The following is an 18,312-nucleotide window of genomic DNA, read 5'->3' as shown; positions in this document are numbered from 1 at the left end:
GATCTTCCGTGCTTACAATACTCATACAATACGTATCATTCTTCTTTCACTTTGAAAGTAAATCGACACATAGCTTTCGTCGATTATAAAATGTGAAGTGAAAGGCATGCTTGTGCGGACGGCATTAAAAAAATAAATTTACTATTCCTATGTATACTTCAATCAGCAAAAATAATCTTCAGAAAAATCTAGAGTTGTGCTGCATAAGTACTCTAAGTGTGGAAGTTCACTGTCAAGTGTAACGTAATCCAAACAAATTTATGCTAAGAAAAGTTTTCAACTGTTTCCCCCTCCCCCCATTATTTAATGTCAAAAAAAAAAAAAAAAAAATGTAAAATAATGCCATTAGAAATACTTTTTTTGCACTATTCTTCAAATTATTATTCTTATTATTTAATACACTTTCAATCAAAAGTTTTTTTTTTTTTGTGAAGTCTGAAACAGAGGTGTTTGCGCGATTCTTTTCCAAAGTAAACAACTTTTTAGAGATTAACTATTGATACAAATCCTTTGATAGTCCAGTATTAATTGTTCTGAGAAGTTTTTGGCCTTGTTTAAGCTTAAAAGGTATTTAAAGTAATAGAAAACTGGTATTTACTACAAAACAAACTTTATTTTTTTTTATTTCAAAACAACAAAAAACTCCCTTCTACTTTTTTCTACATAGTAAAAGAATGATTTAAATATGCTACAAAAAAGAATTGATGGAGATCGTAGTAGATCCGGAGATATGACTATATTAATCTCCATATTGAACTAGTATGTTGTGGCCATCACGAAACTTTCTTCTATATTTTTTAATAATTCTGATCCCTCCCCATGCTTGACGAAGAAGCAATATTCCCAACAAAAACAAAATTATACATGCAAAAACTTGATGACCGCTCCATGTCTCAACTATTGTAAAAGGAAAGCGAAAAATTGAAAGTTATTTTAAAAGCCTTGTTTGAATCAATTACAAATATTTTATTTGTTAACAAACATAAGATAGCAACAGTTAAAACTTTAAATCATTGAGATAATATTTCCGATCATTTCCATACAATTAAAATCACCAGAAATACACAGACGACAGTCGATTAGGATTTATCTTTCTTATTGTTGCATTAATAAAACTATTTTTATTCGCAAAAAAAAAAAAAAATCAGCATCTCTTGGAGCGATTGGCGTGAAAATTGAACCAAAGCCTATTTACATATGGATTTACATTTATTCCAAGTTTCATCCAAAACGTAGCATTACTTCTTGAGATAGGGCACTCACAATGGAAAAAAAGAACGGGTGATTGCGCTACCCCCTTTTTAGCTGTTGACACCAAAATAAAATCAGCTCTTATACCCACTAAGGGCTACTTGTCGATAAATTTTTGTTTTTCTTCGTTCATTATTTCTTGAGATACAGCAGCCACAATTGTACACAAAAATAATGTGCCAAAACATATTTTGACACTTCAGAGCGCTGTGTGTAATCTATGAGTCTCAGGTTAAGTATTGTTAATGGTTAATGTAGAACTCTAGTCACTGGTTGTGCATATCATGGCTCTATGCCAACATCAACCTCCTGAAGATTGAAATCATTGTTTGCATTTGCTCTAGTCTCTTGAGATAAATGGAAACCAGATTTCAATCACTGGCAGAGAATGGGAGTCAATTTTTTCATATCCATTGACTCTTGAGTAGTTTTATTTTAATAAATTGTTTCAGATTTCTTCTCTTTTCTGGTGTTGGTCATAATTAATCCTTTGTTTCAATTTTCTAATAGAAAAAGTTTTGTGGGATCTTATCCAGCCTATTGAAAAGCGAATTGATGATGTAACTACATTTTTGCAAGATATTGATCCATCTCTGAGCTATGAAGTTGTGCCTATAATAGATCCTTATGGTCCTACTATAGTCGACCCTGATATAAACTGCATTGTTGTTAGTGAAGAAACAAAGTTTGGAGGAGAAAGAGTTAACATAGAGCGAAGAAAAAAGGTAACTTTAAGACAGAAAATCTGGTTCATACTAACCACTTTTAGTATCCAACTACTTCACCTTTATATGTGAATTGTATTAATTAATAAATATCGAGTCTCGGACTTACACAAGGGATGCGTTCCAATACCCCTCGCTTAAGTCAAAATATTTCACTGTAGAAAAGGTTATGTATACAAGTTTTCTATAAACATACCGAATTATTTTAGATCCTCTTGTAAGCACCCCTCAAACTGTTTTAAGTCTTTCCTTTACTTTATGCAATAGTTTATTACATATAGCACTGAATTTTTACAAAATATTTTTTTTAAAGCCATTTTTTTCAACATAAAATACTGTTATGATGCACAAAATCAATGATCAATGGGAGGGAGAGACATATAATAAAACTGTACGGTATGTACAGTAATAATACAACACTGTGCTATAATAGTACTATACAGTGGATACCATATTTTCCTGCCTATTATCTGCAGGTGGCCTATAATCCGCAGGTCCTAAAATCGACCTGAAGAAAAAAAAGCTTCATCGCATGAGCGGCATATAATCCGTGGATAATAGTATGTAAAAAAAAATAAAGTTTGAATTTAACATACCATTTCACCAACTAAATCTTGTGCAAATGGCTTCCTAATTCACTCTATTCTTGCTTATTTTACATGACCTGAGTTATATAAGAGGAACATTCAAGCAATGTAAAATAACCAACGTACAGGCAAGCACTGAGAAAGAACATGCAAGCTTTGTAAAATAAACGTTGGCGTATGGACTTTATCCGCCTCTATCCGTGAATCCTACTGTAAATATTGAGGTTCAATGCCTTGGTGTTAAGGAAAAAAAGTCACAGATAATCCGCGGCAGCATATAATCCGCATATAATAAACTTTGTTTTTTTTAACAAATAATCCGTGGATTATACCCAGGAAAATACGGTACAGTAATAATATTTACAACTTAACAAATGAAGGGGATGATTATTTATGGTCCATGATGGAATCCTTATTTTAATATATTTTTTAATATGGTTGCTTTACATTTTCTTGTATAATGTTTTCATGTGTGGTAACAAACTTTTCCTGATCTCTTTAACCACAATACAAGAGATTCCATCTTCACGCTGTTTACATTTTACTGAAACAAGCTTTTGCTCTGCAAACTTCAATATTGAAATTTAGTTCTGAACTTTAATGGATTGCCTTTTTCTTGACTTTTAAATGTACACATGGAAGATTCACTCATGGGTCATTCCATGTCAGTTCAACCACACCCCAACACCCACCATCTCAGATTTCAATGAAACTTTGTATACTTCTATGTTTCATAGTCCTATGTAACCTCCTAAAGTATTTCTTCTCTATTTAAAATTGTTTTTATTTTATGACCCTTCAAAGTTTTGAGATTTTGCGTTAGTTGTCATTCACAGTTCTCTCAGAATGAACTGCAGCTGTTTGCAAAAAAAATTATTTCTCAACAACTAAAGATAAAAAGTTTTTGAAAATTTTCACATTATACATTAAGACTTCAAGCATTTTAGAAAAAAATATATCAAAGATCTGAATTTATATTCAGCAATTGAAAAAAATTAACAAACTGAAAATTTTAAAATTTTTTCAATAAAAAAATGATTTTCAAAATTTTAATTTTTTGGCATGAGGGTCTAAATTAAAATAATTTATATATTTTTTTAAATGATCAGTAACATGTGTGCTAACATATAAAATGAGAATCTTTAGGGGACTTTGAGGGATTCTGCCCCCTTGCCCCCCTTATTTTGATAAAAGAAAAAAAATCGATCACAATCTTACAAACTTAGCTAATTACTAATAGCATCAAAAAAAATTTGAATAATGACATACATTGGTGTTTGAACCCAAATTTAAACATTTTAATACTCAAGATTTTTTTGAATTGAAAGTAGTTAATTAAATAAATTAATAATAAACAATAAAAACAGGTTATCGCGAAATTCGAAATTTTCCTACAACAATTTATGCATACTAAAAATTATTGTTTAGTATGCATTAAGACAACATAGAAATTAAAAGAGAAATCATCTAATTCTAATTTATAATTAGGCAATTAATACAAAGTATCACAAATCCTATAAATACCAGCTCATAGTTCTTAAATTCCTTCTACCTTATGTCTGTTTTCCTACTAAGAAGATTAGAAAATATGTATGTCATTCTAATTATTGTGTTGTGTGTAATCAGATCTAGGCCAAATACAAGTAAAAATTTGATATCTGTCCAGTAATGATTTCTCTAACCAACTGGGCAAAGAACAGACTAAAAGACAAATTCGAAGCTAGACACTTCTAGTTCGCAGAGCTTTTAACTTGTTTCATTAATCTAATGCAATATCAAACTGAAACATGGATTTGTTTTCCGCTTATCAAACAGATAAGCCCAGAAAAGTTCAATTTCCCGTGCCCCCTCCAAAAGATTTTTCTGTATCCGCCCCTGAATTACGGTATATTGTTTAAAGCCACTTTTTATTTTATACAAATGATTTATAAACATTCTACTCTAAATATTCCTGTTTAAATACAGTGAAACTTCAGTAACTGGACACACTGATAACCCCTGTAACTGGACATTTATTTTTCTTAGGGTTGGCCCAATGCCAAATTCAATGACTGAAAATCTATCTAGCTTGACATACATTTGCGAGAACCCCCTATCAGTCCGCACCCAATTGCTATTCTAGTTCAATTTTTGCTACCAACATTCTTTCATATTAACTTTTTCTCAAAGTTTTAGGAAATCTCTTTTAGAGAATTCTATCTTTTATCCAGGGGAGTAAGCAACCACTCTGTGCTGTTAGTGCAATTCTAAAAGGATAGGATAAAATATACCAAACTGTAGAGAAAGAAGGCACCATTATACCTGTATTCTAAATAAGTGTGAGCAGGACTTTTTATCTTTAACAGACATGACTAACAAGAAGCTTTTATCTCTTTTCAACAATTATGTATTTATGCTTCACAATATATTCAAATATATTATTGATTTTACTATATACTTTTCAAAGAAAGAAAACGAAAAGAATAGAAAATTCCTTTACTGGAATTAGTTTTCATAATGTGAACATTAAGCATCAGTAAGTAAGTTGTACACACAGAAACTCTTTAGGAATTAAAATTTTAGAACCCCAGTAAGTTGACGTCCACTTAAGTCGAAATTTTTTCATGTTTCCTTGGTTTGTTGAGTTATGGAGGTTCCGTTGTAGTTTGAATTAGCACATTTTATATTAATTTCTTTTCTCTATTCTATTTATTGCACTTAATTGCATTGCACTAGTGTACACTCCCAAAAGCAGTTGAGGAAAAGATGCAAGTTTTGTTGGGGGGGGGGGGACCCGGACAAATATTGTTTTTTTCCCCTGCAAATACTAATTTAGTTTCTTATTCTCATTAAAAAATATACAAAAATCCATTGAATATGAGAGATGCAATTTATTTCCTCATATGCTATGAAGGGAGGGGGGAAGGTAATTTACTTTATTTAGAACATATTATTACTAAGCAATCAAGCTATTAACTTTTAAGGGGTGTTAACTATTTTCAAGAAATGAAAAGGATGAATTTGTTGCTGTACAGCAGTAACACTAAAATGAAAAACAGTTCCACTATACTTAAAATACACCGCCAGCTCAGTTATTCCATCCGAGGACTGCAGTTTCGTGCTTTTTAGCACTAATCAGCCCGGAATAGGAATCACATGAGCTGGAGGCGAAAAATCTCTTAAGGGAGCCAAGAGAGTCAAACAAACTGGTAGCTAATACAGAATTAGCAAGCCAGGAGAATTAGGGCGGTAACTTACTACAAAATACAGTTCCACTATAGCAATTTTTCTCAAACATAAGGGTTTAGGTAAGAGGGGGGGGGGGGGGATCCTGAAAGTGCTAGAAACTGCATGATTATAAATTGGTGTTAAGAGTTAATTTTTGTTTTGCGTTGTCTTAACTAAAATGCAGTAATCTGTATGCAGATATTATTGTCTGTAACTTTTAAATTTCATGATATCCTATTTTCAGAATGTCTATATTTTAAACAATTTTTAACTATTTCAAATTTAAAAAAAAGCTTTGAATATTAAATTTATATGTCTGACTTCAATATTAAACACACTTCATATTTATATTTTTAAAAAAATAATTGTTGGGAACTCTGTTTTCAAAGACATAGAAGAGCTTTTCTCTGATACTTTCGTTTTTTCTGAAGAGGGGGGGGGGGGGGCAGAATCCCTAAAAGACCCATAACTTTTTTCATAGGAGAAGTTAGGACTCATACTCATGATCATTTTTCATTGTTAAACATGATTTTTAAAACTGACCCTGATGTTAAAAATTTGACAATGGCTTTTTTCACCAAAAAAAAAAAAAAAAAAAAAAATCAAAAAATTTTCTTTTTCCAATTTTTTAAAAATTCTTAGTATAAACCAAGATTATTATAATATTTTTAATAAAAATATTCAAAATCTTAGCATTTTTTATGAAAATTTCCAAAAAGGTAAGTTTATTAGTTGCTAAGAAACAATTTTTTCCCATTAAACAACAGTTCAGTTTGAATGTCTTAAAAATGACAAAAAATGCAAAATCAAAAAAATTGATAAGTCTATAATATCAAAATACATTGAGATTGAAAGAAAAAAAAACTAAGGGGTTGCTTTTTACCATAAAATAAGGAAGTATACCAAGTTTCATCAAAATCTGAGGTGGTACATGTTAAAATCCCATTTTTACGGTAGATTTGGGGTGGAACTACCCCATATTTTAAGTTATTTCAAATGAAAAAGAAGCTTAGATTTTTTTTACATTTCAGTCCAATGTTCAACACACTGTATATTTGAATTTTTGTCGAAATTGCTGACAATTCTGTTTTTAAGAATATGGAAGAGATTGTCTGTATGATGTTTGCTGCTTTTTTTTTTCAGAATGGGGGGGGGGGGGGGGGGGCAGAATCCCTCAAAGTCCCCTAATGTTTTTTATTGGATAAGTTAGAATACATATTCATGATCATTTTTTAAAAAAATTATGATTTTTAAAGCTGACCCTCTAGTTGAAATTCAGAATTATGTCAGCACCTTTTTTTGACAAAAAAAATTTAAAATTTTCACTTTTCTAATTTTTTAAAAATTTCTTATGTAAACTAAAACTATTAAGATATTTTTTATCAACATGTTCAAAGTCTTTACATTTTATGCAAAAATTTTCAGAAAGATTATAGCATTACTTACCAAGAAACAATTTTTTTAATAAACAACATCTTCTCAGTTTGAGTGTCTCAAAAATGATAAAAAATGCAAAATCGCCGAATTTCAAAAGGCTATAAAATCAAAACGAATTGATATTGAAAGAAAAAAAATTAGGGGGTTGCTTATAACCATAAAGGGATGAAGTATACCAAGTTTTATCAAATTCCGAGACGGTGGGTGTTAAAATCCCATTTTTGTGGTTGATTTGACGTGGAATGACCCTCATATCTAATTTCCATGTCCAAGCTACCTTTGATGCACTTTTTAGTTGTTCATGCATATCTTTAAATGTCAAAAACTTTTTTGTTTTCCTTTCATTTTCAAATTTTAGATGAAACATCAGGGGTCTGGCCAGAGGATATTTGGGTCCGTTAACGGACCCTTCACAAAAATCCGATCAACCAAAATGGACCTTTCACAAAATTCCGATCAAACAAAACAGACCTTTCACAAAATCCTGATCAAACAAAACGGACCCTTCACAAAATTCTGATAAACAAGATCGGATCTGTCACAAATTGTTTATTGAAAGAGCAAATCTGAAAGCAAAATATCTCATATTTCTGTGTATAAACCAATAATTATTGGAACCTTTTTTTTAAGTCAAATTAGAGGGATCGACTTATACAAAATCGGCTACTTTTGAAAAAAAAAAACAAAAAAAAAAACAAGAAAAAAAACGGCACTCTTGGGATGCTCCTGCAAGCGATAAATAATTGCTACTGCCAAATAAATATAATGGTTGTTTGTTTTATCACAGCTAATTAGCAGCGGTGTTTTTGTAAACTTTTCTGAAAAGTCATTGGTGAGCACTTTTCTCCCCTCATGATTTAATAAACAATAATAATATCTGCGAAATGAACTTAGAACTGCAAAGGGATAGTAAGGGTAAGGAAAAAATATGATGGCTTCAGATAGTGTTACCAACTTCAAAATTATCACCACTTAGCGTCTGGTCTGGCGTTGAACCTTTATAATGACTCGTTGAACCTTTATAATGACTCGATTAGAAAATATTCCCATCATTTTGCCAGCTTGTCAATATTTGCGTTTTTATGGTGCGGTGCGATGTTTAATTGTTATTTTGGGAGAAAATTATATGGGTTTTGATTTTTCGATGCTAACAAGGATGACTTTGAATAAACTCTTTTAATTACTGTTTTTTTTTTCTTTAGATGTCTACATTTTGAAAAATGCAATCTTTTAACATCCGATATGAGAATCATATTTTGTTCTTTTTTCAAGCTAACTTCGCTTTATTAGGATTCAAATAAATGAAAAGTCTCTTTATTTCTGTTAGAACTCTCATTTCAAGTTTTTAAAGCAAAATTCCATTTTCTGTTATGAGTCGAAAATTAAAATGCTAAATAGATGGTTTATTTTATTTTATTTTTTGGGTCAACTGTGTCCACAGATATTAATGATATATTTATCATAGGACTCTAAAATGCAATTTTAAAATAATTTTATCAAAAATATTTCTTTTACAAGCCGTTTTTATACTTTTGATGCCTTCACTTTGAGAAATGCGATCTCTTTGCATCCGCTATGGGAATCCGATTTTTCGAATTTTTAATGACTATTACGCTTTGTTAAGAGGTAAACAATAGAAATATCTTTTTATTTTTGTTAAAATCACGGAATTTATAAGTTTTAAACGAAATTCTGTGCTTTTTAAGAGTTGAATGCTGAACCCTATTCTGAATTTTATTTTATTTAGCTATATTTTTGTTACAATTATTTTAAGTACTGTACAGAAATATATCTAGTATAATTTAAAATAATGTAGAATGGTAGATAAATATTGAAATGTAGAATGGTAGATAAATATTGATACTTGAAATAGCGATGCCCCCCCCCCCACCAAATATCAGAGAAAAAATCCAGAATGATTTTCTCGACGTAGAAGAGGAAAACACTCAACTTTAAGTTTAATTGATGCAGTTTGTGCCATCTCTAAATTCTAAAATTTCGTTTTAACAAAAAAAAAAAAAAAAAATTTGCGAAATTTTTTGATTTTTTACAAAATTAATTCATTTTTCACAAAATTATTTGATTTTTCACAAAAAACGGACCCTGTGAAAAATCCTGGACAGACCCCTGAACATGCTTAGGTGCCTTTATAATTTATCCTTCCATATTTAAAATGAAAAATAATGGAAACACGTGGACTGGTTATTTGTATATGTTACCGTTAAAGTATATAATGCAGTTATTTTATAGAGTACCTAATGATTCTATGAAATAACTGATCAGGTCTGTTAAAGTGTGTAATATGTTATTAATTTGACACTTTACCTAGTTATTCTATGAAATAACTAGGTATTCTATTAATTCACTAATGAAAGACAGTTAAAGTGTAAAATGAACAATTTATCTAAAATGAAATAACTAAGTATTCTATAAATAAACTAATAATAGACAATTCAAATAAAAAAGATGGAATTTAATTCATGCAGCGTATAAATGGTATTTATGGAAACATACCATAAAATCATTTGTTACAACAAGGATTACTAAAATGACCCTTGGAATTACAAAGAACATTATTTCTAAAGCAAAAACATCTTTTGTTGACACACTGGGTTGACACGTATGGCCTGGAATAGTTCATAAATGCGTTAGGAGTGAAAGGTAAATGTATTTGTCGTGCAAGATATATGATGTAGGTTATTTTACACTTTAACGGGTTACAGATCGTTATTCCATGAAATAACTAGTTAAACCATGAAATACAAGAGAGTTTTACACTTTAACGGATGCGATCAGTCATTCCATGAAATAACTAGGTATTCTATAAAATAACGGATTTCATACTTTAACGGTAACATATACACTAACAAAGAGATGTTTTGACTAATAGAGTGTGGGAACTTCTGCTGTCAGTGATACTAAAGAGATGAAAATCCATTCACATAACCAATATTTAGTAGCTAATAACAAAGCCGACACTTACGCAGCTTGATTCTCATTCAAAAATTTTTATGTAGTGGGTGAGAAATTCGTGTTAAAAGTTTGCTAAATTTCATTACTCCAGAAAACTCGCATTATAGCTTGTTCAAGTGAGTCGAATCTCGTAGCATGCATTGACTGTACTCATTTCAGTCATTTTGCTCATTATACCCTGCATCAAATAATCAATACACATGATCTAGTTGGCTGATTTACCTTTTTATTCTAACTATATTGATTAATAAATGCTCATTAAGGAATTAATAAAACCAATTGATACAAAAATTTTCAAATTATTTTGTTTAATATTTCTAGAAAATACAAGGGGGAACCCAAAAGAAACCGCACTAATAGTGCGCTGCCAATCCTATATGTAGTAGAGTGTTCTCCAGCTAGATGGCTCAAGTAGAGATCTTCACAGACCACCTGTGCAAGTGGATCAGTATAGTTGATAACATCTGATCGTAGTGTTGGTTTCCTCAGGTGTTATTGCTTTATGCCTGTGAGCTCATTATGGCACATTTAAAAGATCAAAGTGTAAGCTTGAAATTTTACTTCCGGCTTGAAAAGTCAGAACGGAATAGCTTACCAAATGCTTCAACAAGCTTTCAAGAACGATGCTATGAGTTGTGCACAAGTTTTCGAGTGGTTTGGGAGCTTTAAACGTGGTAGCATGAGTGCTAAAGGTCATGCTCATTCTGAGCGCCCTTCACCGTCTCGAAATAATGACAACGTTGAAAAAAATATGCCAAAAAATCAATGAGAGTCATCGTTTTACAATTGACGAAATTTCAGAAGAAACAGGAGTGAATTGGAGCTCGTGCAGCCGCAGGTGATGGGAAGAATGGTTCCTTCACTGCATTAATGCTCTCGCACACTCAGCCTTCACTATTAAGCTCTACTTGGCCTCTCAGGGGTTGCTGGTCGTTCTTCTCCCCTCGTATTCGCCAAATCTAGCCCCCTGTGATTTTTTTTTCTGTTCCCAAGGATGAAAAAAAATATAAAAAAGAAGCTTTTTGATGATGTAGAGGCTGTAAAAACTACTTGGCAACGAGCACTGGGCATCGTCAAAGTTACAGAGTTCCAGGGGAGCTTCTAATAGTGGAAAAAAGAATTAACAGGTATATTGCATCTAATGGGTGAATACTTTGAAGGAGATTAAAGAAATTTTGTGAATAAACTGATCTATAAATATTTTAGAACAAAAATATGTTTTTTTTAGGTCCCCCCTCGTATATAACATTTTTTTGAAAAACTGTTTTACTGTTAGCAACTTTTTTTTTTTAACCATTTAAAACTTATTCACAAAATTTTTTAAAGAAATTATAAAAATATATGAATGCTAAGTTGTCTGTAGGATAAAAAGTGCTCAAAATCAGATGAAATATAAAGTAATTCTTTTTTTTTTGGGGGGGGGGGGAGAGGTACTTTTGTTATCGGGACACTACTCACAGAGAGCTTGAGTTTCAAATATTGGGTTCAGACGCACACAATTTTTTTGAAAATACATTTGTGAACTTAATTTCAAAATTAATCAGACTTAACCATTTTCCTATCCATTCCATGAATGCACATTAGATAAATAGGCAGCCTCATTTATGATGTGTAATTTTCAAATTCAAAAGATTTTCAAAATTTATTTCAGGGTATGAAAGAACTAGCTTTGCATACTGTGGATTTGGTTGAAAATTTGCATAAAAATCCTGGAGAAGATGACAAGCTGAGTTCTTCAAGTACTCGAATGCAATCGTTAGGAACATTGTTGAAAACATCTCAGGTACTTTAGTAAATTTTGTTAAGTTTGTATTTAATATAAAGAAAATCTTGATTACAAATTATTCGCTTATAATGAATATATTATTATACATTATGTAGGGGAAGGTGGGGCACGTGGGTCCGCTTTTTTACTTTTCATTTTTTATCTCGTCAAAACATTTAGTGAGCTGTAAGATATTTTGCAATACGTTTCGGTAAACATTTCTCATCATCTCAGATTTTTTTGAAAATGTTGAATTGATAAACTTTTTTTATATGAATTTTTTAACAGAACCTTGTGAAGGGTACCAATGTGCCCCGTTGCTTGGGATACGTTGGTCTGCCTAGTGGGGCACATTGGACCGCATTGCAAAAACAACTTCTATTGTAATTCAAGTAATAAATATTATCCAGCAGGGCCGGACTGGGTGATCAACAGGGCGCGGGAAGGCTGCGTTGAAGGGCGCCGATTTAGCCTCCATAATATCAAAGAAATTTAAATTTAGTGCGGACTTTTTAAGGGGATAAAAAAGCATTGAGAAGTAAATAAAGCTCTTTTTTGTTACAGAAAATGCCCAAAAGAGAAGTCATATTTTTTGCAAGTGCAAAAATAGTAGGAGAGACCTCTCCCTTCTAAGAGTGTTGGTATATCCTCTTTTACTGATTACCCCCTAGAAAGAGACCTTCCCTAAAAAAAAGATAGAGAGGAAGGACCACCAAAATACCCCCTGAAAATTTGAAGAACGCCGAGAAGCGGTTGTGATAAAATATAGTTTCGAAGAATGAGAAATTTTGTTAAATTTTGCTAAATAGGTACTTCTTTCGAAAATTCATTGCTTGCTTGTCTTTCCTCAGAAATGCATTATTCGCTAGTTCAATAGCATTAAGAGACAACATCTCTTGCCGTGATACTTTTTTGTGTGTGTGTGTGTGTGTCGTCGATTGAATTATTTTCACTGGTATTTTTTAGTATCTGCAGTTGTTTTAAAACATGATGCTGTCCTTTTGTTACATAAATTTGTCTATTCTCTAAGCTGACGAGGTTTTCTCCGTGCGATCAAAATTCATGCCCAGGTTTTTTTTTCCTGCATATGCTAGTTTCTCATTTTCGACAAAATATCTCCGCAATTCAAAACTAAAAAGAGGTGTACATCACGTTTGAAACTGTTGTCCGTTTTCCAAGACTGTTTTAAAATATTTTTTTTTTCACTTTATTTATCGAGCTAAAGTTCAATATCAAAAAGAATAAATTAAAAAAATAATTTCATTATAAGTTTTTTTATTTTCACTGTAAAAAGTCTTTGCATCTCTGCATGGTTCTTTTTTAAAGCATTTTAGCTAAGCTAAACTATTATTTTGAGGGTAGGAGCGAGTGGTAATGAATATCAGGCCATTACTAGTTTCTATAAATGTACCTACTTTTCAAAAAAAAAAAAGTATGTTTTTGGATGAATAGCAATTCAAAAAAGGCATTCAGTTATGAAAGGAAAACGTGATATTACAAATTGGGTAAGTCAAGAAATATTATAATTTGTCAAAAAAGAAAATTACTAAAGAGTAATTAAGATGGAGAATTTAGTGTGGATATAACATGAGACATGACACTAGTGATTAATTATAATTTCAGTCCTCAAAATCAAAAGATTATTCGAATTATGTTTACTCATTTGTTCTGTACTTATAGTACAGCCGAGTCCCGACTTAAGCGAGGGATGTGTTCCAAGACTCCTCGCGTAAGTCGAAATTTGTTTTGTAGAAAAATGTAAGCATATATATTTTTTTAAACATGTCAAATTCTTCTAAACACTGCTGAACACCCCTTAAACTGATTTAAAGCATTCCACAACTATACTTACAGTTTCTTAATAAAGAACTGAACTTTTACTGTTTTTAAAAAATAAAAAAAGCCTTTTTATTTAACATAAAATACTTTAAGATGCACAAAATGAATGATCAATGAGAGAGAAAGACATAAAATAAAACAACATTGCTTGCACACCAGTATGTAGTAATAATAAAATTCAGCACTATAATAGTACTGTACAATAGATATAGTGATAATATTCATGAGTTGAAAAATAAAGATAGTAATGATTTATGCTCCATAATCAGATCATATTATTCTTTTTAAATACATTTTTAAGTACGATTGCTTTTCCTTTTCTTTTATAACGTTATAGTAGGGGAGATAGCGACCGAAATTTTACGACAATATATATAAGGCCAGAATTTTTTTAAATATTAGATTAGTTTACTTAAAAGAAGAAAACGCGAGTCTACCAAAAAGTTATCGTTGCAATAATTAATAAAAAATTTTGCAATATGTTGCAAAAACTTGTGAAATTGTCTTATATATATAAGGCTGAAACTCGGTAATATTATTGATTACGTATAAACATAACGAAAAATATATGTCTACCGCGTCCGAAGCGTTGCCGTGCCGTGTCTACCACCCACGCAAGGTGCGAAAAAATCAGTCAATTTTGACTTAAATATATAAGCCTAAAATTTTTTTTAGTAACTGTTTACAATGTATAAAATATAAAAACAAAAGTCTACCAGTTGTGTTATGTTGCAAAGGCTTGATAGACGTCACGGAATGTCGACCTCGTACCTCTATGTACCGTTTATCGGGCCGCTAGCGCTCGCTCGAAAAAGTTTGCTTGTCGTCACGAAATTTCAATAAATAAAGCTGATTTATTTTTTAATAAATAGTTTAAATCCTGTTTTTATTAAAATTTTTAGTCTACCGTAACTAAGAGGTTGCTTAGTCTTTGGTAGACGTTGCTTAAATTATAAAGTAGTTGGAAAAGTATGATTATTTTATCTTTTCATTCTTTATAAATGGAAATTTTTCAATTATTATTTTTTTTCATGATTACAATTTTCTATCATATTTAAATTGATATTCATACTTTTGTTACATTATTCATATATATATATATATATATATATATATATATATATATATATATATATATATATTAACTTCTTCAAAAATATTTTAAATCATCACCTTTTCAAATACATTTCGTAAATGGGGAAGTAAAGCTGTTTATTCATCTACTGCGAAGAAAGGAGAAGGGAAGGACACGCCTTTAATAACCTTGGGTCTGGGGCCTGGGCCTGAGTAAGCCCCCTATAGTGGAGGAGCCGACGCATCCGCCATTTTGGAGCAAACTTGATCCAGTGCTTCGCGGCGATAGCATTGCTGCTGATGTTTATATTTCTTTAGCATATGTTAAATTGGGTCAACAGATAATAGCCATCTGCAGAACTGAAAAATCTGTCTTACTGCATTTACTGGAAAATAACAGATTTTTTAAAAAAATAATAAGCACTTTTCATAATGCACTCAAAAGTACAAAATGACTTTTCTGGGTCAGAAAAGACAATTTAAGAATTCCTGTAGTTTTCAAAAATTTCCAAGAAAATGACACCACAAACGAAGAAAAGTGCGGTTCTAGTCATGTAGAGAATGTTTTACCATTATCTAGCTTTCAATCATAAATTTGAGTGTTGAAATACGCATTTTTTTTTTCCTTAATGGGAAAGTTTGGTTTAAAATGACTTGAGCGCACTTTTCTTCGTTTGTGAAATATTTTTCTTCAAAGAATTAAAAACTACAGGAACACTTAAATTGTCCTTTCTGACCCAGAAAAGTTATTTTGTCCTTTTGAGTGCATTATGAAAAGTGTTTGTTATTTTTTTAAAAAAAATCTGTTATTTTAAACATTTTCGTTTTCAAACAAAATTTTACTTTAGAATTTGATTTTTTAGCGTTACGTTGTACCTTAAGGTTAAACAAATCATTTAATAAAATTCTGAAGTCTGTAAGTGGTCTAGTTGCTGAGTATACGCAAAAGAATGGTTCACAACATATAAGTAACTTGGGATAAAGACCCTAATACGTCTTTTTACTTAGCCCCATTATCGATTATTGGCATAGATGCATAGATGAGGATAAAAACCCTAAGAAAGCAACGTCAGTGAATAAATTTCATTCTTGCTCCAGAGAGGACTTGATTCAAAATTTTCATCATGATTACTATTAACATTACATTTGCAAGGCAACAAAATTTGTAACAATGGATTTTATATTTAAACATTTAATGGGGAAATTACATCAAATTTGCTATTTTCCATCCTAACAGAAATAATGATGTTACTTCAGAATTTTAAATTTTCAGCCTTAAGTTGCACCTTAAGATTAGGCAAATCATTTAGTAAAATCCAGAAGTCTCTTAGTAATCTAGTTGTTGAAATATAAGCAAAAGTACGCCTCAGATTACTCCATGACAATCAGGCCAAGTGTAATAAAAGTGCTTAAAAAACATCAATTCTGAACAACCAAAATATCTCATCTATGATGGATTCTTTTTATTATATTTAATGAAAGAAATTCCATCATCTAATGATACTGAGAAAATTATTAAGTATGTTCAGCAGTATTCGTAGTAATTGTTTTCGACACGTACCCCGTTTCCTTCCATAAAAGATAACGAACATATCGTCGCCTCAGAGCAACAGTAAGATATCTAATCCCAGAAATAACACTAAGATATCTTACTGTTGTTCTGCGGCGACGATATATTAAGCGGAATTCACAGAGGTCTAAAAATTCAGATAGGAGACTCTGCAACACGTCCCTCTGACTTTTTGAATCAATTAAAAAATATTACTTTTAAAGAAGATTTGCTAGAATATTTACTAACAAACTGGGAACGAGATAACAAAGCGATTTATTTTGAAGATAAATTTGTGTATATTAACTACAAACAGTGTTACAGATTTGAAACCATCAACAGAAAAGTTGTAAAAATAGTCGATCATACACAATCGTGCCCCAGACCGCGAAAAATCCGACACAAAAATGATTTACCATCTTTAATTTTTGGAGAGCTGCAGCCTCCATATGACGTCCACCTACGATGTTCAGGTACTGATGTATTAGTTATAATATTGGCTAACATGAAGTTTTTGAATTCTTAAATAAAGGTCTGGATGGAAGTTGGCGTTGGAAAATCATTAAGAGGTATCAATGTCTCTGAACTTTACAAGAATTTAGGAGAAACCGTTTGTTCCGCCTTGGTTGCTTTACTCGCAATGACTGGTTGCGATCAAAATCCGGCTTTTTCCGAAAAGGAAAAGTTCGACCTTACATTCTATTTACAAAGTCGGAAGAATACACAGGAGCGTTAACAAATTTGAGTAAGCCATCGCACAATGTAAAATGCATGTCACAAATTCGAATACAACTCGAAATTTCGGAAGAGTTGTGCGCCGAATGTACAGACAAAATAAAATGGAAAGAATTAATGATGAACCATGACGTTTTTAGAAGAGTATAAAAATTTTGAAAAAAAGATAAAGTAATTCTCGAAAACGTGAAGAGTTTTGATCCGTCATCCTTAACCCTATGTTAGTCTGAACTTCGTGAACATTTCCTCAGAACACCTTGCATTTCGCAAATTTGGACAAATTTTCATTTTAAAAATCTGACAAGCTTATCACCTCTTGATTGTGGGTGGAAAGTTGAGGACAACTGAAAAGTTTTAAAATGGTTTACTGAAAACAATTACCGCAAGCAATAAAAGATGTTACATTCGAAGCATAGCCTTCTGCCTCCCACGTAGAATTTTCGAAACATCGCTTCGAGGTGCACTCTCCCATGCTACGAACTAACTTTGTGCCAAATTTCATGAAAATCGGCCGAACGGTCTAGGCACTATGCGCGCCACAGAGATCCAGACATCCTCCGGACATCCAGACAGAGAGACTTTCAGCTTTATTATTAGTAAAGATTAATTAATATGTAAAGAACTGTTTATTTGATTATTTTTAATTATTTATTATGTAAGATCGATGCAAAAAAATTTATTTCATAAGTACTTGATCATAAAAAATAAATAAATAAAAGAAGCATAATTTAAAAGGTCAAGACATTATTAATGAAAAATGAACTTCACTATAATTTTGCACATAATTTTAATTTTAATAAAATATTTTTAAATTTCGTTTCAATGTTAAAATTATTTTTTTTAATATGCTTAAATCATTCATACTTTTCCAACTACTTTATAATTTAAGCAACGTCTACCAAAGACTAAGCAACCTCTTAGTCACGGTAGACTAAAAATTTTAATAAAAACAGGATTTAAACTATTTATTAAAAAATAAATCAGCTTTATTTATTGAAATTTCGCGACGACAAGCAAACTTTTTCGAGCGAGCGCTATCGGCCCGATAAACGGTACATAGAGGTACGAGGTCGACATTCCGTGACGTCTATCATGCCTTTGCAACATAACAGAACTGGTAGACTTTTGTTTTTATATTTTATACATTGTATACAGTTACTAAAAAAAATT

At 31.3% G+C, this 18,312-nt stretch overlaps 1 protein-coding gene across 1 annotated transcript in view; it reads left to right on the top strand.

The window, feature by feature from the left end:
- Window positions 1-18,312, top strand: part of LOC129222964 (bifunctional coenzyme A synthase-like) — a 47,951-nt gene that overhangs the window by 2,870 nt on the left and 26,769 nt on the right. The window contains exons 2-3 of the mRNA XM_054857530.1: window positions 1,762-1,976; window positions 11,832-11,963. Coding sequence (XP_054713505.1) covers window positions 1,762-1,976; window positions 11,832-11,963 — 347 coding nt within the window. The remainder of the gene's footprint in view (window positions 1-1,761; window positions 1,977-11,831; window positions 11,964-18,312) is intronic.

Source organism: Uloborus diversus, chromosome 1 (assembly GCF_026930045.1).
Source record: "Uloborus diversus isolate 005 chromosome 1, Udiv.v.3.1, whole genome shotgun sequence".
Classification (NCBI taxonomy): Eukaryota; Metazoa; Arthropoda; class Arachnida; order Araneae; family Uloboridae; genus Uloborus; species Uloborus diversus.
Note: the sequence above shows the minus strand (reverse complement) of the source record. Positions and strands in the feature narration are given on the sequence as shown.